This window comes from Scardinius erythrophthalmus (genome assembly GCF_964197995.2).
Source record: "Scardinius erythrophthalmus genome assembly, chromosome: 12".
In the NCBI taxonomy this organism is placed as follows: domain Eukaryota; kingdom Metazoa; phylum Chordata; class Actinopteri; order Cypriniformes; family Leuciscidae; genus Scardinius; species Scardinius erythrophthalmus.
Window position 1 is genome coordinate 39409311 of NC_138232.1, and position 23722 is coordinate 39433032.

The 23722-nt window shown below is 39.3% G+C and overlaps 1 protein-coding gene across 3 annotated transcripts in view; it reads right to left on the reverse strand.

The window, feature by feature from the left end:
• Positions 1-1980: 1980 nt before the first annotated feature.
• The window catches only part of sema5bb (sema domain, seven thrombospondin repeats (type 1 and type 1-like), transmembrane domain (TM) and short cytoplasmic domain, (semaphorin) 5Bb), a 68269-nt gene continuing 46527 nt past the window's right edge, over positions 1981-23722 (reverse strand). For 2 of the 3 annotated variants that reach the window (XM_081380860.1, XM_081380861.1), the window contains exons 10-22: positions 23476-23683; positions 22743-22950; positions 20297-20414; positions 17989-18173; positions 15449-15592; positions 14992-15139; positions 14644-14872; positions 13789-14007; positions 13202-13372; positions 12313-12459; positions 12196-12234; positions 11899-12107; positions 1981-4272 (exon numbers count right to left, since the gene is read on the reverse strand). In XM_081380860.1, coding sequence (XP_081236986.1) covers positions 4111-4272; positions 11899-12107; positions 12196-12234; positions 12313-12459; positions 13202-13372; positions 13789-14007; positions 14644-14872; positions 14992-15139; positions 15449-15592; positions 17989-18173; positions 20297-20414; positions 22743-22950; positions 23476-23683 — 2187 coding nt within the window. In that variant the 3' untranslated portion in view covers positions 1981-4110. Of the gene's footprint in view, positions 4273-4953; positions 5183-11898; positions 12108-12195; positions 12235-12312; positions 12460-13201; positions 13373-13788; positions 14008-14643; positions 14873-14991; positions 15140-15448; positions 15593-17988; positions 18174-20296; positions 20415-22742; positions 22951-23475; positions 23684-23722 lie in introns of those variants that run through there. The other variant, XM_081380862.1, reaches the window with a different exon arrangement.

Consider the following 23722-nt stretch of genomic DNA (forward strand, 5'->3'; position numbering starts at 1 on the left):
TTTATACCATGCATTTACTGTTTACTCATTTCACAAACAACATATCACAGAATAAATTGAATCCATAAATAATCAGGCAAGTTAATGAGACTTTATGTCTGTTGAATCTGTGAGGAGTCAGATAGTCAATAGTCTCTGTGCAGAGATTATTCATTCCCACAGCGACGTGTTTTACTCAGTTTTTGTCAGTCTGCTCTCTGACACTGATGAAATCACACCGAACATGTCCTTCAGGGACTTTCAGAAACTATAAAAGATATCTTTACTTGCACCAGCATTATGTGTGTGTGTGGAGCGAGTTCATTACATCTGTAGAAATCGAAATACTTTGGCAATATAATCAGCATTTCTTAGAATCCGCGTGATGTTCTTGAGAAGTTTCTTGTTCGTGTGAGTATGGTGCGTCATGCATGTCAAGTTGACGCTGTGGCTCCAAAACCTCTCAGCTGTGATCAATCAACACATCCGGGACCTTCTCAGCTGACTTCTACATAACATGCTCATCCTGACTGCTCCAAAAATCCAACATTCACCTCTCGGGTATATAAAGAAATGGCAGGTATTCCTTCTTGTTTTCATGTCAAAGACTCAGAAGTGAAATGTCTTAATGCGTTTTGGTGAAATATGCTTATTTTGCACAGCAATGAAACTTATTTCTTTTGATTTGACTGTGCTTTCCCCTCTCTGCTGCATGTGTGAATGTGAGTGTGAGTGTTAGTTCAGGAGTGTATCCTCTGAACAGCTTTCATTAGTGGTGTGTCTGGAGGCCACAACAGGTCTGCTCTGATAACTCTCTCCAGCTGCTGGGTAATGCTTGGTTTCCTCCCATTAGAGAGGAAAACCTCCAAACAGCAAACAGCTCATTAAAAAGCCATATCACTTACCCACTGTTAGAACCGCAGACATCATTCATCAGAGGGACTGAAGACTCGGCCTAGAGGACACGACGTAGAGAACACTGACGCTCTGTAATCAACTCTACACGGCCGCTAATGACCAGAGTTATTCACCTTTACCATTCACACACAATACACAACTGCAGATATCAACCTGATAATGTTAAAATGAAAAGTCACATCATGCAGTGTACAATGGATGGATGGATGGATGGATGGATGGATGGATGGATGGATGGATGGATGGATGGATGGATGGATGGAGATAGATGGATGGATATAGATGATGGATGTAGATAGATGGATAGATGGATGGATGGATGGATGGATGTAGATAGATAGATAGATAGATGATGGATGTAGATGGATGGATGGATGGATGGATGTAGATGATGGATGGATGGATGGATGGATGGATGTAGATGGATAGATGGATGGATATAGATGATGGATGTAGATAGATAGATAGATAGATAGATAGATAGATAGATAGATGGATAGATGGATGTAGATGATGGATGTAGATAGATGGATGGATGGATGGATGGATGTAGATGATGGATGGATGTAGATGGATAGATGGATGGATATAGATGATGGATGTAGATAGATAGATAGATAGATAGATAGATAGATAGATAGATAGATAGATAGATAGATAGATAGATAGATAGATAGATAGATAGATAGATAGATAGATAGATAGATGGATGTAGATGATGGATGTAGATAGATGGATGGATGGATGGATGGATGGATGGATGGATGGATGTAGATAGATGGATGGATGTAGATGGATGGATATAGATGATGGATATAGATAGATAGATAGATAGATAGATAGATAGATAGATAGATAGATAGATAGATAGATAGATAGATAGATAGATAGATAGATGATGGATGTAGATAGATAGATAGATAGATAGATGATGGATGTAGATAGATAGATAGATAGATAGATAGATAGATAGATAGATAGATAGATAGATAGATAGATAGATAGATAGATAGATAGATAGATAGATGGATAGATAGAAATGATGGACGAATGGATAGACAGACAGATAGAAGAAAGTCTATTGTGGTGTTTTGACACCCAGATGGATTTTTATTTATTTTTTGCAATGTACAACATAGAAAAACATAGAAAAGTTCACAGTGTATAAAGGCAGTGATCATGTGTTGTAAATTAATTTTCTTTTTTATTGCATAGAGAACGTTCTGCACTGAGAGAGTGCAGCATCCATGCAACATCAGCGAAAGAAAGAGAGCGCAACAGCGAGTGTCCAGCGCTACATTAAACTTCATCTGGGCTCATAGTAAAGAATTAACAAAATATTTAATAAAACGTATATTTTCATTTAAACGCACTCACCGCTGGACAGAAGAAGAAAAAGCTGTCATACACAAGTTACTTCTTTCACTGTCTTATGTTGGCTGTGGAGTTATAGCAGGGGAAGAAAACACCCGATTCCATCAACAACAAAAATCATCATTTGTGTATAAATATATAATGCCAGCTACAAATATACATACTTATAAACGTACATCCCTTTAGGTTCAATAACACTATTTCATACTGCCATGCTCCAGTAGTAATTGATTTTAAAAGAATAATTAACCAATTAAACACTCTGTCATTATTTACCCATCCTCATGTTGGTGAAAAACTTGCTCTCTTCCGTGGAACAGGAAAAAAAGATTAGCAGAATGTGTGAGCCGCTCTTTTATGCAATCTTCATGCTCCACGTTCAAATACATATGCATGAAATACTAAAAAAAAAATCAGTCAGTAAACACAAATCTATTGTATGGATCCAGAAGACTTGGAATATAGTGTACTATTATAGTGGACTACTTTCATGACACTTTTATAGTGGTGGTTTGTGCATTAGAGAGCTTGACAGGAATACTTCACTGTATGGAAAAGAGCAGCAACATCCTTACACATTTAAGTGTGTTTCATTACATCTATTTGCATGTGTAGATTTCAATTATAATATATACCTGTTTTCTCAAAGCAAACTTTCCTGTTGTATCTATATCTGTATTCTGAAGGTTTTCACAGAAAGGTTTGTTCAATATATCATGTACATGTTTTATATAGCATTTAATTCCTAAAAATATGCAGTTTACAGTATTTTCTGATTTATATTATCTAATTAAATGTTTTACCCTATTCAGCTGTAGTGTGAACGTGATTACCTGGAACATTTTCCTGCATTCAACATTCCAATCAACCAGTCAGATTTATAAGTTTAGGCTTACAACAAGATGCTTCTACATCATTATCATTTCCCACTGATTTTAGGGATAAGTTTAGGAATAGGGATAGGGTCAGGACTATGTTTATATCCCGCCGACCTCACCTGTAGTGTCTTGCCTTGGGAAAAAGCCGTGAATGTTTGGAGTGACATGAGGGTGAGTAAATGATGGCAGAACTGTCATCATTTGGGCGAACTTTCCCTTTAAAAAGTGCCTGACAGACATTGACACTGGTGAACACATGTGTAAGAGTGTGTGGACGGCCATATATCCATGAGCTCAAGTCTTTTATTGGACGATGAAGATAACAGTCTGCACTGTACGCGGCTCATCGACCGGCGTGACGTTAACCAGTCGCATCACCAGTAATCCTGAGTCCATGTATCTCACATCCACCGCTTGAGTTCTGGAGCCGAAAGGACATAAACCAGGAAAAGATACGGGAAACAGATGTTCAGGCTTATTGTGAGACATCACAGCTGCCAGGAACCATTCGACTCAAAACGAGTTCTGCGTTGCATTTTTTTCTAGTGTGGAAAACAACACAAAAGCTGAAGACGCCAGCGCACAGAGCAGTGCGTCACCATTCAGTTTGAGCTTTACGTGAGAAGCAGAGATGCCAGAATTCCTCTCGCTCCTCTGCGCTTTAGGAAGTGTGCATGCTTTGTGAGTGCCGGTTTGTAGTTATTACAACGCGTGTGATCAACTGAACCCGTGACTTCCGGTTTGAGATGACATTTAGGAAAGGAAATGCTACAAGAAAACTACATGGGCCCGTCTTATCCGAACAACAATCCTTTGCGTTTTCCTGCATCTTTTGAGATGCAGGTTATGCGCTCGACCTTCCTGTGGATCCATGCATTTTCCAATGCGTCTGCATGGACGGATAAGGGTGTGTAACCGTGGTCGCACACCCCTAAGAAAGCATGATGTGTGTCTTTGTGCATCAGCTGTGCATGTAGCTGCAAGGTGGATCCATGGAAGGAAAGTCGTACTTGCCCAGAGGAGACGGGTAATACGTGGTGGCGTAGACGTTGGTCTGTGGCAAGGCTGATGGGAAGAAGTTGCAGCTTTCATCCGGGGGAAGCAGGTTGTTCTTATTCAGAGTCTGCGGGAACAGAGGGAAAACACAAAAAGTGAGCTCACGGATGTTGGACAAGTCTCTTCAATATTTCAAAGGCCACGGCGTGTTTTGCATCATGCTGCAGCGATCCTCTGATGTCAACGCTCCGAGGGAAGAGATGCAACCGGAAAATGAAGAATGAAAGATAAGACGGATTTATGGAACGAGAGCCATTTCCTCCGAGACAGATTAGGGAGAGTCGTGGATCTCAACTGCTTCAGATACTGATTTTACAGCAAATATGTCATGAGACCAGACCAGAATTATTTATTGAACAAAAGTAAATATAATAATAATAATAATAATAATAATATAATGTATATAAAAATATTACTATTTAAAATTATAACTAATATAATTGCTTTTTTTTTTACTTTTTTATTTATTTATTTATTTATATTTAATTTAAAAATTATTGTCTTTTTACTTAAACTTTTATTCTTAAAATTATTAAATAAATAATATATATTAATTAATATAATGTGTGTATATATATATGAAGAGTTCAGATGCAAAAGCCTCTAAGTGCCATCTGAAATTTTCTTCTTGAATGATCATTTTTATCAAGCTCGTATATTTAAGTTTAGTAATTTCACTTAAATGACAATTAATAGGTAATTTTCATTGCCATTTAAGTTCTACCAAAAAGACTCAGGAGGATTCTCGAATGAGATAGAATTTATTTTATGAAAGGTTTTACAGACAAAATAAAATAGATGCACGACAAGCTCCGTCTCAGTTCTTTGGCGTAGGCCCCGTCCTCCGTCCGGGTCTGAAAGTTAGCTTGTAGGTCCTGCCTGATGATAGAGGCAGGGGCGGAGCCTACCCCCTGACGAGTGGACGGGAGCCATTCTGGTGGTGGTGGGGAGGATGGGGGGAAACTTTACTACGACACCTGCAGGCAACAAAATGGGGCGGTAAGAACAGTCTTATATATTTGATGTCAGGCTGTGATTGGTAGCGTGTAATTGTGAATTAATGACGTGACAGTAGAGTCTTTCTAGTAGAACTTTCGCTTACGCTTTCATTTCTACCAAAAAGACTCAGGAGGATTCTCGAATGAGATAGAATTTATTTTATGAAAGGTTTTACAGACAAAATAAAATAGATGCACGACAAGCTCCGTCTCAGTTCTTTGGCGTAGGCCCCGTCCTCCGTCCGGGTCTGAAAGTTAGCTTGTAGGTCCTGCCTGATGATAGAGGCAGGGGCGGAGCCTACCCCCCAAAAAAAGAAATATGAGATGAATTCCGTACGTACCTATGAGGATTCTGAAAAGCATGCAGGAGAATTAGTAAAATAGGAAAGACAATTAGACAACTTCTTTAATGCTTATTTAATGTGAATATCTATATGTGAGAAATTATAACTACGAGATACACTGAGATAAAGATGATTGATTAGTAACTTAACCAAGATCGAGTGTGGAAATGACACTATATGTGAACTAAGCTAATCATCTTTAAACCAAGAACAAAAGCCACGTCTGGCCGCGAAACTTGTGGTGGAGATTTTAAATGAAGCCTCGATAGGCTGAGATTTTAAGATGCATATAGCCTACATCCGAGGTATGAAGCAAGAGAGAAATAAAATATAAATGAGAACAAATTTCAATAGCATATGCATTAGTCCCATCTTACTTAAAATTAGGACCACAATTGACCTTACCTTAATAAATGATAATGCTGTCCTTTAAGAGCAGCCACGATAGGCCGAGATAACGTATTGGGATGATGCAATCACGGAAGCTACGATGTGCGTTAATGTAAAGCCGTGATTGGCCATGAATATTTGACTGAAATGCGATCGTAAACTCGTTAAAAGTGATGCCTCGATAGGCTAATGCCTCGATAGATTAGAGCCTCGATAGGCAAATGCCTCGATCGGCTAATACCTCGATAGGTTAGTGCCTCGATAGGCAAGTGCCTCGATAAGATAGTACCTCGATAGGCAAGTGCCTCGATAGGCAAGTGCCTCGATAAGATAGTACCTCGATAGGCAAGTGCCTCGATAAGATAGTACCTCGATAGGCAAGTGCCTCGATAAGATAGTACCTCGATAGGCAAGTGCCTCGATAGGCAAGTGCCTCGATAAGATAGTACCTCGATAGGCAAGTGCCTCGATAGGCTAGTGCCTCGATAAGATAGTACCTCGATAGGCAAGTGCCTCGATAGGCTAGTACCTCGATAGGCTAGTGCCTCGATAGGCTGAAGCCTCGATAGGTTAGTGCCTCGATAGGCTGAAGCCTCGATAGGCTGGGTTTATACATCGGAACCGAGATTAAATGTAATTTGCATTAATGAATTAGGCCGCGATTGGCCGTAATAAATAAATAAATAAATGATTGTAGAGTTTCAAAAGCCGCGATAGGCTTAGACATATTGCAGCTATCAAAATTAAAGTCAAGATAAAGATAAGCGAGCAGGAATACGAATAACCTTGAAGCGTTAAATATGGTATTTTCATCAAAGCTATTCTACATTAATCAGCTATGGGCTGAGTTGACGTAAAGATCGAAATAAAGCAAGAAGCCATGATTGACTGCGATGATCATGAAAGCTTGTTCAATAGTGATGCCTCGATAGGCTGAGTTCATGCATCAGAACTGAGATTAGTCGAAAGCTTCGATAGCATTAACATAATAGGCTACGTTTAGCCATGAAACAATGACAGTGATCATAAAATAGGTTCGTAATTGACCATATCTATAAATGATGAGGGCTGTTGCCTGGGCGACTTTCCGAGGAGCCACGAGAGGCAGATATAAGACGTTGAGATGATAACATCCAGGAAAGCTACAATTTGCGTTTATGAATGAAGGCCGCGATCAGCATGAAATATTTGGCTTTAGGGTACAATCATGAAAGCTTGTTCAATAGTGATGCCTCGACGGCTGATGCCTCAACAGGCTGAGTACATGCATCAGAACCGAGATTAGTCGAAAGCTTCGATAGCATTAATATAATAGGCTACGTTTAGCCATGAAACAATACCAGTGATCGTAAAATAGGCCCATGATTGACCTTACATTTATAATGATAAAGGCTGAAGCCAGGGCGACTTTTCCGAGGAGCCACGATAGGCAAAGACATGACATTAAGATGATTACAATCAGGAAAGCTACGATATGCGTTTATGAAATAAGGTCGCGATCGACCATGAAATATTTGGCTTTGGAGTACAATCATAAAAGCTTGTTCAATAGTGATGCCTCGATAGGCCGATGCCTCGATAGGCCGATGCCCGATAGGCCGATGCCCCGATAGGCCGATGCCCCGATAGGCCGATGCCTCGATGGGCCCGATGCCTCGATAGGCCGATGCCTCGATAGGCCGATGCCCCGATAGGCCGATGCCCCGATAGGCCGATGCCCCGATAGGCCGATGCCCCGATAGGCCGATGCCTCGATAGGCCCGATGCCTCGATAGGCCGAGTTCATACATCAGAACCAAGATTAGTCGAAAGCTTTGATAACATTAATGTAATAGGCTACGTTTAGCCATGAAACAAAACCAGTGATCGGAAAATAGGCCCATGATTGACCTTACATTTATAATGATAAAGGCTGAAGCCAGGGCGACTTTTCCGAGGAGCCACGATAGGCAAAGACATGACATTAAGATGATTACAATCAGGAAAGCTACGATATGCGTTTATGAACTAAGGTCGCGATCGACCATGAAATATTTGGCTTTGGAGTACAATCATAAAAGCTTGTTCAATAGTGATGCCTCGATAGGCCGATGCCTCGATAGGCCGATGCCCCGATAGGCCGATGCCCCGATAGGCCGATGCCCCGATAGGCCGATGCCCCGATAGGCCGATGCCCCGATAGGCCGATGCCCCGATAGGCCGATGCCCCGATAGGCCGATGCCATACATCAGAACCAAGATTAGTCGAAAGCTTTGATAACATTAATGTAATAGGCTACGTTTAGCCATGAAACAAAACCAGTGATCGGAAAATAGGTCCATAATTGACCTTACATTTATAATGATAAAGGCTGAAGCCAGGGCGACTTTTCGGAGGAGCCACGATAGGCAGAGATATGACATTAAGATGATTACAATCAGGAAAGCTACGATATGCGTTTATGAACTAAGGTCGCGATCGACCATGAAATATTTGCCTTTAGAGTACAATCATGAAAGCTCATACTAGTGATGCCTCGATAGGCAGAGTTCATGCGTCGAGAACAAAATTAAGTCGAAAGCTTCGATAGCATTAATGAAATAGGCCACGATTGGCCATAAAAAAAACAGTAATCGTAGAATTTCAGAAGCCGCGATAGACTTAGAATTATTGCAGATATCAGAAACGAAAGTCAAGTCAAATATATTTGTATAGCGCTTTTCAAATACAGACTGTATCAAAGCAGCTTCATGGTATTAAATTAAAATAATACAACAAGGTTTGTTTTTAGTGAAATTTATTGACTGATAAAATTCTAATTAAATATCCCCAAAATATCCCTAACTGAGCAAGCCAAAGGCTTGCCAAAGCCAAAGAAAGAAAGCAAGCCAAAGAAAGCCAAAGAAGAAAGCAAGCAAAAGAAAGTCATGATAGACATAAGCAAGCAGGGATACGAATAACCTTGGAGTGTTGTTATTATGGTATTTTTACAAAGCTATACTCATTAATCAATTATGGGCTGAGATGACGGTAAAGAACGAGATAAAGAAATTGACTGCGTGTATAACTAAACAGAATTAGCAGCGAAAAGCGGAAGTATGATAAATGTATGGATCGTTAACCACCACCAGTAGCTAGCGAAGAAATTAACCTCGATTTTGGGTTGAGAGGGCTTGTTGAGCATTTAGTAGGCTACAATCTGAATATGAAAATAGGAAGAGAAGAGACCATAACGGATGGGAAGTAATAAAAGAGGGGTTAAATGAATTTCACTTTTCTGTAATGTTGCTGTTAAAGCATAAACATCTGAAAAGTTACAACGCTCAAACTTCAAGCATGGAAGACTTAATTTAAAGAGGATGATTTTAAAGGGCTGCAACAACGCTAAGAGAGACTGAGCGGCACTCCCTCTGGATTAGTGGCATCACAAACCCCGAAGTCACATAAATCCAGCTCCCGGAATATGATCTATAGCATATCAAAACAGAATGCAATGACAATTCCAGAACAGTATATTAAAATATCTTAGGGGCATTCCAAGCAAAACCCCTCACACGCACCCTGGGGACACTGAAGTACCCACCACACATCGATTTTGTAGTTGTAGAGCAACAACTGGAACAACTGGCCGTGATCAGGATGGGAAATAAGGGAATCTTCTGATATATACGGTCTAGCTGGATTAAGCAAAGCGACTGATCGGATCGCTTAATTAGTACTGAGTGCCAGTGATAACAGATGAGAGATGAGCCTGCCTTGAAGAGATACATGTTTGTTTGTTTGTTTTTTTTTTACTCATTTTAAATAACCATTAAATCGTATTCTTATTAATATTAGTTCGATACTTACCTGAAGTAAGGTGATGCATACCGATAAAATACAACCTCAATCACTCTAGATATTCTGTTGTTGACTTAAAGCGTAGAATGTATTTCTCAGCTGTGCAGCGCACGCCTGACATTACTCTCTAGTTGCTCTTGTATGAGTGAAGTTTTATTCACAGCCGAGAGATCACTGGCCATGGCAACCAAGGGAGACCCTTGAACAGAAAAATAAGTGAACATTTAAATCATACAGATGAGTAAATATAATGTCACTCGAGTCTTCTTGACTGTGATTTGTCTGGCTATTGGTTTGAATTGTATGGTCTAAACTTGTAACGGATAGTTCTACGGTGTTAAGCACGTTTTAGTCTGTGACATTTGACCTGAGAATCCTAGTCTGCCTTTGTACATTTAATATCAACTACCTATAAATGTATATTTCTATGACACATATCGGTGGATTAAGTAGACACCGAGAAAATTTGTATTACAGCGATTGTACCATATTTATGTAAGTGAATAATTTAAATATAAGTATTAAAAGATCTTGATATGAAAAAGAAAACAGTAGAACAGTTGTAGAGCACCGTAAATGTATCACTTACTTCCAATGTATTAAATACTCCTGCAACATATAACTCCTACCCTTCATAACCATGTCTACAACGGCATACGCATAATATCCAATGACCAACTTGCTTTAAAGTTCAGCTTCTCTTTATGATATGGACATATTTATATGTTTCATTTTCAAATTTTTACAACCCTTTTTAAATAATAACTTTCCCGGCGGTCGGGAAGTGATTTGGCTAAAACATCTCATAAATGCCGAAGCAATACCAAATCAGAGAAGGGCGTAAAACAGTTACCGCTCCTTTAAGATAGAAGGCACTCTCACGTGGTGAATGAGCAGATGAGGAGCGCGGACTGTGAATATGGCATACATAAAGCCGATTTAATAACTTAGTTGCTCTTAAGCTTAATTTAAATCTATTCAGCAACCCAGTTGTTAGAATTTTGCAACTACCCATGAGTGGGTGGAATCGACAACGCTAAAAACAGATTACCTCTGCGCTCGCTGAGGAAATCAGTTACGTGAATCTTTGTTTACACTTACTACAACCCATTCAGCGAGCTATCCAGCCCTACTTTTTAAAGCGTTATAGTGAGTATGTTGCGTTGCAGACTGCTGTAGCCTACATGTATCGGCAGTTTAAGAAAACTACCACTTCACCATAGTCACCATTTGATCTTTACCACTGATGAAGGGAGCAGAAGAGCAAGTTTATACTTACCTGAATGAAGTTTAATCATAGTAATGGGAACATGTAAACAGTGGCCGCTGGAAGCGCCTACCAACGTAAAAGCCTTGAACTACCCTGTGAAGAGATCGTCTCTCGTGAAATTTCAGCCGCCACGTCCTTGTTTCCTACACAAGCGTGTCGCACTCGCGCACCGCGAAAGTTGCTGAGAGCTGAGATCAAATCAACGATATGACTTGTGTTGTTATGATTGGAATCGAAACGCGAGTAAGTGAACGTCTGTTTCTGCGAATTGAATGGAAGCGTAATTGGCAGCTGAAACTTTACTACGACACCTGCAGGCAACAAAATGGGGCGGTAAGAACAGTCTTATATATTTGATGTCAGGCTGTGATTGGTAGCGTGTAATTGTGAATTAATGACGTGACAGTAGAGTCTTTCTAGTAGAACTTTCGCTTACGCTTTCATTGAAATTACTGAACTTAAATATACGAGCTTGATAAAAATGATCATTCAAGAAGAAAATTTCAGATGGCACTTAGAGGCTTTTGCATCTGAACTCTTCATATATATATATATATATATATAGATAGATAGATAGATAGATAGATAGATAGATAGATAGATAGATAGATCAATATATATAAATACATATATTTATCAAGAACTTCACAGACCAATATGCACAATTAAAAATGTTGGTTCCTTGAATTATAGGACTTCCCTTTAATGGTTTAAGCCTATTTCTTTTTCTATATTAACAATATAGAATATTCTATATTTTCTATTATAAAAGCATTTTATTATTTGCACTGATCAGTGTTGTGGTTGCAAACCACAGGTTAAGGACCACTGCACAATAGATACAGAGAGACCCCGTGGCATGATGGGATACCTTGAACTCCATGGGTGTGTATAAGTCGTTCTTGGGCGCACAGCTGTTCTCTTTATAGTGTAAGTGGTTGGGAGTGCTGGGATGAATAACTGCGGATTCTTGAGGAGGTTTGCGGAGTCTCTGACAGTACACGTACACCAGGACGGACAGCAAAACAGCTCCCAGAAAACAGCATGCGCCGGTCAGCACCAAGTGGAACAGAGAAAACCCTGCAGGAGACAAAAACAAATGTTTACCGACGGTCAATAGCCACATGAAAACCTCAATGCTGTTTGATTTTTTTGAAGCTTCAATTACCTCCACAGTTTGAGTTCCTCCTCTGTCCCTTTGACAGCACTAGAATTAAGAAAACGATGTGAAACTACTGTCTGAGATGGCGGGCATGATTTAAGGAGAAGAGGGAAAGGAACGAACCTGCGCTCTCATTGGGCCGACACATTCTCTGATCTGTCGAGTTTCCTTGGCAAGAGGAGTTTATTTCACATATACGAGCGCGGAGCTGCTGCCCCTCTTCGTTACACTCCGCCCACTCTGACCACGCCCCCCACCCACCTGACACACCTGAGAAACATCAACAGAACACACGTGTTATCATTAGTTATCATGAATGCAGTCATAACGAGTATTTAACTCTTTCCCTGCCATTGACGGAATTTTCCGGCAATCCATGTTTATTATGTTTCGCATTTATGTTTTGATCATTGTTCTGCATCCGATCCGGACGTAGTCTTTAACAATAACACAATTTTCTAAGCTCTTTGTTCAAATGCTAATTTTATTAAATGCCAACTTTTTCTTTTTTCCATATATTTATTTCTTAAAAAGTACTAAAAGAAACATTAGTGAAGCTATAAAATGTTAAAATTGTACTGTTGTTAATATGAGTATGTGGTGTTTTTAATATGTTTTAAGACAAACCATGTGTAAATTCATAAGTCGACACCATTGCTGAGTATTTTCTCCTTAAAACTGCAGTGAACCAAAGACAGTCTCAAAAACACACTTTGAAATCGTTTGAATTGTTTCTGACGTCACAAACTACCTTGTAACCAATCAGGTCAACGTGTGATCGTCAACGAGTGGATCTCTGAGATGCTGTGAGTAAGTGGAGGCGGGGCTAATTTGCATATTCATAGAACCGCGTATACAAAATGAGGCAAGGGTGTAGAGATACATTCAAGCTATTTTAAAGAATGAATTTTTTTTTTTATATGTCATTTTGGTGATCAAAGATAAGTTTTAAGGGATACAATTATTGACTACAGGGGGACTTTAAGAGAAATCGCTGCGAGTGTTTTCTCACCTTCACACTCGTGTGTGTTACAGAGAGCTTCCTCCGTGTGCAGACCAATGCAGATATCTCCGGAATGAGCAGGCGTGGGGTTAGAGCAGGAACGAGAGCGCTGGTAGTGACCGCCATCACAGGAAGAAGAGCACTGGGACCAGGAAGACCAGCATGACCACGCCCCCTTCACTGAAACACAACACCTGTATCACACTACTCCTTGCCGCAAGACTTTTAAAGTCAGTTATTACACAGCTCTCGGGAATACTTGATTCTGATTGGTCAGCTGGATGTACATTATCCCTTACTTAAAGGGGATGTCTAATGCTATTTCATGCATTCTGACTTATTTACACTGTTAAAGAGTTGGATTCATATGCTAAACATGGCCAAAGTTTTAAAAAAAATGAACTGTTTTTGGAGAGAATCAGTACAGCATATCTGTCTTTTACAAATCTGATAAAACTAAAGACTCTTCGGAGATATGAAGGATGCAATACTACTCTATAGGTACTCAAGATTAACATGAGAAACTGTGTGTGTGTGTACCCTTTAATAACAGGACATGAGTGAGATATGTCCGCGGAAACTGAAAAATCCCTGACCTGGGCATGGCTGAGAGTTGCAGTCCTGATACTCGACGGGCGCTCCGCTGCAGGCGAACGGCGTGCTCTTCCCATCAGGAGTGGCGCAGGAGCGCTTGCGTGTGCGAAAGCCTTTGGAACACTCTTTGGAACATGCAGACCACGTTTCCCATGATGACCAGGCGGCTCCTTGCACTCGTGTAACGGGTCGACCCATTCTCAACAAGTCCTCAACTAGACCTACAAACATAAAAGTGTTGTATAGGACGGCTGCACAACTAATCAAAATCACTTCGGGTCGGTTTAACGTGCATTTGGGAACGCAACATGCACCAGCCATCTTCCCAAACTTGTGATGGGAAGTCCTTATAGACCAGCGGAAGAGTTTTCCGTCAAATAAGAGTTTAATGGTTTCATGTTTGAAAAGGAAGAAATTAAGACAGCCGTAAATATTGGTATTGCAATTTTACAGTTGTACTGCAAAAATAATAATAATAATTTACAAATTAATTAATTTACTAATTTTATTTATTATCACTATTATATTATTTTTCTTAAATACTCTGTTTTTGATAGTGAAATATTATTGTATTTTATAACTATAGAATTATAATAGTATTTTTAATTAATTCCTTTTAGTTAATTAATTCTAATTATTATTTTATTGTCATATTAATATATAATCAAAAATTTGGGACAAATTATGTAGCCCTACAAACAAGCAAAACATGGATTTTTTTTAATCACATTTTAAATCAGAATTTTTATAGATTTTCCTCCCAAATCGTGCTTATAGGAGGAGTGTGCATATGTGTCTGAGGCTGTGTGTGTGTGTGTGATATATATGTGTGTGCGTCTGTGTGTGTGTGTATGTACCGTCAGTCTCACAGACAGCAGCTCCGTCAGTGGTGGGACAGAGGCGGGTCTCTATCTTGCGTTTGCCGAGCTGCAGGTCGTGAGGGTCAGCGAGGAGAGCCCTACAGGTGTACCTGACCCTCTGTTCCTGTCTCGCACCCATCTGAGTCACGTTAACAGCGTACCAGGGGGTCCACGGCGTGGTGCGCCTCACCTCGGCACACGCGTCCAAATTACACGCCTTGTACTCCTGGATGCAGTAACACACATGATAGATGCTAATGACAGTCTTTCAAATAAATCTCTTTTCATTTCTCATGTTTATATTAGGGTTTTTGTTGATTTAATATGACTAGTTGAAGACCCTACCAGAGGGCAACCAGGACACGTGTTGCCATTCTCGCAGGTTCGAACGCGGGATTGGACTCCACCACCACAGGCAACGCTACATTTGGACCAAGCGCTCCAGGAGACCCAGGACACCGGAACAGGACATGGATTCTTTTCGTTACACAATCTGAATCACACAAATATGAACTGAACATCTCACCTCAAACAAACACGTCTACACTTATGAAGTTGGTTCTTTAATAGTTAAGGCTGGAATACACTAAAAAAATACTTTCAAGGGGCCGTTCACACAGAATGCATTTTTCCACAAACACTCAAGTAATTGTTTTTTGTTGCAGTTTTTCCGTTCCACTGACCTGCAAAAAAACGTGTTCTGTGTGAACCAGCACTAAGAGTGTTTTTTGTGGCAAATTAAATCATATCAAATCAAAAGCATACAGCACAGCCTTATTGTCCATCTCTCTTCTGGCCTCACCTCTCCTCTCGCGCCTGACCTACGCATACGCGTCCTCCGTGTCGGGGTGCTGGGTTGTTGCAGGAACGCTGACGGACCTCAAATCCAATGCCACAACTGGTGCTGCACTCGGCCCAGGACGACCAGGGGGTCCAGCCTCCATTCCTGAACACACAGAAGCAGGAGTTAGAGGAGTGATCTAATAAAACACACCTAAGCGAGCATAAGACACTTCTTTAAAAAACATTACAAATCTTACAGACCCCAAACTTTTTAACGGTAGTGTATATATAAGATGTCTATATGTAAATGACCTCGATTATGATTGGCCAACCTCTGTGTACATTTACCCTTTCATTATATCGTTCATCACGGCAGCTGCTAAATGCTGAATAGGAGTTGATATGTAAAGTGAGTGGTTGTGTGCTAACGTGAGCAGGGTTGTGATGTCATAACGGTGATGGTATCTGATCAAACTGCTTTTGTAGTTGTTTCAACTAGATTTTTGTGAAGAAATTGTAAGTGATTCTTGCATGACTTCTGGAACACAAGACTTGTGGAACACAAATTATTTTTGTCCATACTTTCCAGGGTTGTTTTAGTATTATTGATATACCACTACAGTATTTATTAATATTTTACCTTCATTTTAAGTTTAAGCTTTAGTATTTATGGTATAGTATGGTAGTTTTTCATCTAATATTCATAATTTATTTTAGCTTTTATTTTAACTACCAAAAACGGTTTTAACAGTTTTAGTTTTACTTAAAGTCCCCCTGTAGTCAGTAATTGTATCCCTTAAAACTCATCTTTGATCACCAAAATTACATATTTAAATGTTTTTTCCTTAAAAAAAAAAACCTCAATGCCTTAAAATAGCTTGAATGTAACTCTACACCCTTGCCTCATTTAGTATACGCGGTTCTATGAATATGCAAATTATACCCGCCTCCACTCACTCACAGCAGCTCAGAGATCCACACACGTTGATCTGATTGGTTACAAGATAGTTTGTGATGTCAAACACCAGTGATTTCAAACCGTGTTTTTGAGACTGTCTTTGGTTCACCGCAGTTTTAAGGAGAAAATACTTGAATGAATTTGCAAAATTTTGCACATTTGTCTTAAACCATATTAAAAACACCACAAAGACATATAAACAACAGTAAAAACCTGATTTTCACCACAGGGAGACTTTAACAATAACAGCATTTACACTTTCATCTATGGAAATGTTTTTGTCCATACAATGAAAGTAAATGGGGTCCAAGACTTTCATCCTGTGTGAAAGAAGTCATACGGGTTTGAAACGATATGAAGCGTAGGGTCAGGACACGCTCTTTGCACAGTTGCAAAGTTTGCAAAATTAGAGCATTCATTTCAAAAGAGCAAGAAAACCCCAGTTTTCCTTTAAATGACCACCTTTATAACAATGAGAGTCACTCTGGTGCTGCCTGGAGTCAAGTGACTTCTTCTAAAGGCCCGATAATGACTTTGAAGGATTGTGATCACAACTTCAGAGCTGTTAGGTAACATCGGCTTTATTAAACTTAACAGTGGCACTCTGACAAAGATGTATTAGCAGCTCATCACTCAAACTGTCATTTATCATATATCTGCCACAGCTGCTGTTCTTGTGTTATACTGAAACATTGCGTCCTGTTAGTTTCTTGCACCCAGACCCGGTGATGTGTGTGTTTAAACAAGCTCTCTAGGTGAAGAAATAATTGGAACATTGATTCACTGACTGCAGGATAATGGGACACGCAAAGAAGGAGCTGCTCCGCCAGAACTGTGGCGTCAGCATCTCGTGGTTAATGAATAAATCCGCACGTTACACGCAGCACGTCTGTATCAGTGCTCGGGATTGATGGACTCGAGGTCTCAGGCTCTGCAGCTGTTAGCGTTGGGTGGTTCCTTTCTCTCACGGAAGAGCTGAATCAGAGGGAATAAAAGCTTTTGACACTTTGATTGTCCGTGATTGAAGACTTCAGGCTGATCGCTCTGGCTCTCATACATCACTCTGGCCACACTGTTTACACCTGCCACTTCAATATGAGAAGTCCCAGATTTTAAAAGGCTAGTTCATCCAAAAAAAAAAAAAAAATCTGCCATCATTTACATTACTGACTCATACGCTTACCAACCCCTATGACTTTCTTTTCTGTGGAATGACAATGAATAAGGGGATGCTATCAAACTTGAAAAATCACATAGATGCATCACCATATCCATATGACTCAGTGTTGGGGAGTAGCCACGTACAAGTTGCTTGACAGAAGCTCAATTGCTTTTAAAACAGTGTAGCTTTTCCAGGAGCTAACTACTTTTTCCAGCAAGTAGCGGCGTAGCGTGACCAATGCTACATTCTGTTTTTCGCTTTGACGAACCTGGCGAAGCGCAGTGTCTTCTTCTTACTGGATCACAAACTAAACTTCTGCATTACTGCCATCTATTGTTATATCAGTGGCTTACGGTTCACTGAGAAGAGATCGTCTGATGATTACATAAAGGCTGGGTGGGTTGATGATCACATGTACGGTGTAGTACAGTAAGTGTACCTGGAGCAGTTGGCCACCTCTATGTTGGCCCCGACACACTTCATCCCTCCACACTGGGGTCGAGGGTTATCGCAGGATCTAGTGCGACACTGACACGTGCTGGTGGCTTCCCCTCCGTCGTCATGGTTACAAGCCTGCCATGGGGACCAGTGGCCAAATCCACCATCTTGGGTAAGGTTCCGCTCCTGTGAAGTTAAACGCAAACCACAGCTTCCATAGTTGATTTATTACAGTACATTAGGACAACTGTTTTGTATTACAAGTTTTCTGAAATGTTATGTTTAAAACGTAAACATGTCTGTAATTGTATCTGTTCCATGTTATTCCTGATCAGAAGCTTGCATTAATATTTAGTTTAGTTCAATGGCGTTAGTGTTGATTTACACCACGACTAGGCTTTGTAACCATTTTGCATATCCTTATTTTTACAGTAACATCAATGATCAAGCCTGGCGGGACTCTAGGAATGATTTCTGCACTGCAGCCAACAAAAAGTTTGCAAAAGTTTGGGAAAACACTTACTAACTATCAAAGTCATTTAAGTCGTAACTATGGAAACAGTGGGTATTGCCTATTAGCATGATAGAAAGTACTTTTAGTGCAAAGTACAAGTATTCAACTTGGGACGAAGCCAAAGCTTCCAGTGTGGTAGAAAATGAGGTTTGTTTATTATTGCTCCTCTGAGGACACCAACCATCAAAGATAATAGGAAATTTGTGATGTCTAATTATGGACCTAATGAAGTGTCGAGAGGGACCAGGAGTGACATTGGCCAGCCGTCGTGCAGAACACCAGCGTGTAATTGACACTGTCGAGTCTGGATCAGCTGGGTTAACCTTCAGGCTCTTCAGCACAAACTTGATTCTTGATTCAAAAATTCATAAGAGATTGTTGGTGTACTCAAAGAACGTTGTTATGAATCTGGTCTTCAGAATCTCTGAGCTGGAAATACAATCTTTGTAGAATAGAATAGAATAGAATAGAATAGAATAGAATAGAATAGAATAGAATAGAATAGAATAGAATAGAATAGAATAGAATAGAATAGAATAGAATAGAAATTAATAAGAGTGTGGAATAGAACAGAATACAGAATAGAACAGTACAGAATAGAATAGATAATATTAGATTAGAATAAAAACGTAATAGTATAGAACAGAACAGAATATAGAATAGAATAGAACAGTATAGAATAGATCATATTAGAACAGAATAGAACCGAAACATAATAGAATAGAACAAAACAAAACAGAAAATAATAAAAAGTATAAAAAAGAACAGAATACAGAATAGAATAGTATAGAACAGACCAGAATAGAACATAATACAGCAGAACAGAAAAGAATCAAACAGAATAGAACATAATTGAATAGAATAGAATAGAACAGAACAGAAAATAAGATTATAGAATAGAACAGGACAGAATCGAATAGATCATAATAGAACCGAAATAGAATAGAATAGAACCGAGTAGTATAGGACAGAATGGAAACGAACAAAATGATATGAAATGTAAAAGAGCATAAAAGAGTATAGAATAGAACAGAACACAGAATATAATAGTATAGAACAGACCAGAATAGAACACTATACACCAAAACAGAAAAAAATAGAACATAATTGAATATAATATAATAGAACAGAACAGAACAGAAAATAAGAGTATAGAATAGAACAGAATACAGAATAGAACAGGACAGAATAGAATAGATTAGAACAGAATAGAAATGAAACATAATACAAAAGAATAGATTAGAACAGAATGGAATAGAACAAAACAGAAAATAATAAAAGAGCATAAAATAGAACAGAATACAGAATAGAATAGACCAAAATAGAACATAATACAGCAGAACAGAAAAGAATAGAACAGAATAGAGCATAATTAAATATAATATAACTGAACAGAAAATAATAGTATAGAAGAGAACATTTTTGGTTAATATAGAATGGAACAAAATACAGAATAGAACAGAACAGAGGGTGACGGGCTGTTTTTCAAAAACTTCCACTCTTAATTCTTGACTTAAGATTTGAAAAAGTTCCATGGTTCCTAGACAGATTGGAATCGGATATGATTCTAATTTAGGATGTTTCTGTCATACAGGCCCAGGAGACTCAATCAAACATGTACTCCAGTGGTTCTCAAAGTGTGGGGTTCAGCAGAAAAACAATAACGGAAAGCAGACGTTGCAACGCCGTTCAAGTGCGTGAATACCGGCTGGTGCGCTAACTTTATGAAACGGCACCAATTCCACCAATTAAAAGCAGATTTTTTCTGTTCTGTGTGATGAGATATTGGTCTTACAGGGCACTTTGTGATGTCTTGGCTCCACTGGCTCATGTTGGAACTGTCCTCAATCGTCGTACAGCGCTTCTCTTTCCGGTCCCATCCGCAGTACGGATCCCTGGCACCCAGACAATCCCTGCAGAAACACACACATGCATACAGTCACAAATCAATGACAACATCTTAATAACTACCACCATAAAGCCATGAAGAGTGTGTCGTGAGAACTTAACAAGAGAGATTTAATTCTACAGGATACGGCACAGCTTCATAATGAGGGAATAAATCTCAGTGCAATTCAAGCATACATTTCCAAAAAACAAAGAAAATACATTATACTAATTAATTATTAAAACTAATTCTGCCCTTCTCACTAATACTGGATGACTCTCAGATAATGAACACTGAATCAATAATGAATTTTGCAAATTGTGTCTCATATCTACACATTTATTATGTCGAGATCCACGTCAGAGATTGATCAAGTGTAAATGTAATCTAAGCATCTGATCAAAGACGTGATATGATCTGACTGTTACAGTAACTAAAGAGAAAACACAATAAGCATCAAATCCTGCTCTGGGAGATAAAGAATATCTGACAGCACCTCGGGTGATTTATTAGAGCTAACAGACTTCTCCTTTTCTCCTTGTGTCCTTTAGCAGTGTTATTAATTCAGAAGCATGTTTCAATATTTTAAAGATGTGTCATTCTTAAGAAGGACATTAAGTATTAAAAAATCAAGCAACGTATGTTACCAGTAAAATACCAGCATATTTACACTATCTTGCAAAAGTTTGAGGTCAGTAAAATTATTTTTGATTTTTTTTTATCTTTTAACTTTATCACCGTTTCACTGTTTTCAAAATTGATGATCAGAAATGTTTTCTTGAGTATCAAATCATGATATTAGAATGAGTTCTGAAGGATCATGTGACGCTGAAGACTGGAGTAATGATGCTGAAAATTCAGCTTTACATCACAGGAATAGAATGTTAATTAATATTTACAATTTTAATTAATTTTTTTATTTTAAAATTAATATTAACTAAAATAGAAAACAGTTCTTCTAAATTCTAATAATATCTCACAATATTACAGTTTTTAATGCATTTTTAATCTAATGAATGCAGCCATGGTGGCTTTTAAAAACATTAAAAAATGTCATATTTTAGACAAAAATCAAACATAACAATATGTCTCAGAGTTCACTAACAAACTGAACATCCGTTTACTTCACACCGGCAACAAGAGAAAACTGCAAATCGTGCTGGAGATGCTAAAAGCCATTCCGAGAATAAATTTACATTCATTAAAGGTTCGATAAAATGATAATGACTAAACACTTGCAGCTCAATCAGTCTCCATAGATGAACATTGGTATAAAATATTAGTTATTTGCAACAACCTTGTGAGATCTGACCTTTTGCCACCTGTGTGTACGTGTGTGTGTGTGTGTGTGGTGAAGAATCTGTAACCGCATCAGAATGTTAAACACTGAGCGGCTTCACAAACACAGTTTCATCATGTCCAGTAACAGCACCTAATATCAAATGTTTCTGTCTTGTGTAACTCTGAGTGTTGTGCAACAACATCTGCGGCAGGAATTTAGGGAGAGAGTCCAAGGCATCACAGTCCTCACATAATGACACACTTCCACCTCAAATGATAAGCACACACACACGCCGCTAAACTGACAGATCACGTGCAAAACTTCTCCTGACGTGACATGCTGGATGAATGTGAAAAACTGACGTAACATGGTGTATTTTAAATACAGTGACATGCTACATCAGAGCTTCAAGGCGTTTAACAGATCGGAAACAATGTTTTGCTTGATTTTAAAACCCAATGTAACATGTTTTAGGGTACAAATTCACAAAAAAGGCCTTACAAATCCAGCTCAGAAGCCCAATTCATCCATGTGGAGTCCAGAAGGAGGACAGTACTTTATGGATCTGATATCTAATTAGATCTGTAAAAAAGCAGTCATTTCCTGTGAGGAGTGATGCATGCATTATATATTTTTAATGATGTTCGACAATTTATAGGTGTTCTATTCATAGCACTGACGGAGAACACGATACAGCGATTTCTTTTTTTTTTAAATGACCTAGATCATCATTCATCTGCCTCTCGGCCAGTGGTGGAAAATGAACGAGATAATAATATCTCTGACTACTCATAAGTACTGTCATTCACTTCACCTCCTCGAGCTTCACTTCCTGTCTGACTCCAAGGGCATTAGACGCTCGGAAGGACATTTTCTGTCATCATACTTTGCCGTAATTTAACAGCATGTGTTCATTTAGATGTCATGTGTGACCAGATCAAAACGACGGCAAATGAGTATAGTGGCTTAAGGAGTTCTGAAATAGTGAAAGTAACAGCTCAATCATGTTCAAGGTTAGGATGCTCTGACCTCATGAGTCTGAGTCCTAGTGTGTGTATGTGTGTAACTTACTGCTCAGTTTTGTAGCTGGAGCATCTCTCCAGAGGGATCTTCAGCACTCTGCTGGGAAGTCCCACGAAAAGCGACCTATCGTTGTGCAGAATCTGTAGGTTTAGGATTGGCTCCTGCATGTTTTCTGGAAGAATGTTCATCTCCTCCAAGTAACATCCACGCAGACTCTTATTATTGGTGGACAAGGCCTTAATGATGGTGCCGTGCTCTGATTGGTCAATTAAAGAAAACAGCTACAATTAGAAGCGCAAGTTCTTCTAAACATCCCTGCTGAAAAATCCAGTCACCAGCATAAGGTGTGTTTTGCATCCCAGCAAGCAATTTTGCATTTAAAAGATGTCTAATAGCCGTCCAAACAAAGCCCAGACGTCTAAAACAAGACAAAGTTTGGGATGTCACTGAAAATCTGTCAGTGAAAAACTAGTCGTTTCTAGTCTATTCTTGGGATATGGTTTAGACATCGATTAGATTTAGATGTCTGGGCTGTGTTTGGGCGGCTATTAGACGTCTTTTAAACGCAAAATGGCTTGCTGGGATGGGATGCTGGTTCCCAGCATGAGAAAACCAGTTAGACCAGCACTACACCAGCTCTATCCATCATAACCCAGCCTGGACCAACATGGAAATCATGCTGATATAGGCTGGATTTCCAGCAGAGATTGGAGAACACAATTGAGGACATGCTTTGAATTCTTTGCAGGATATGCACGTCGGATTTCTTTGCCTCCTGTACCTGTGCCGATGTACATGACGTGGTAAAGCGTGTCCCTCCCCTGAACAATGTCCACAGCCAGCCTGGAGTAACGGATGTTGTCCTGCATGACCAGAGGATCTGTGGAGATGGGCTGAACCACCTCACTCATGAGGAAGAGCCGCTGGGCGTCTTGAAGACTGCGCTCCGTTAGATTACCGCCTGGGCCCGAATCATTCACTGTCCCACACTGGCAGAGAGAAAGAGAGAAAAAACTAATTGAGTACTG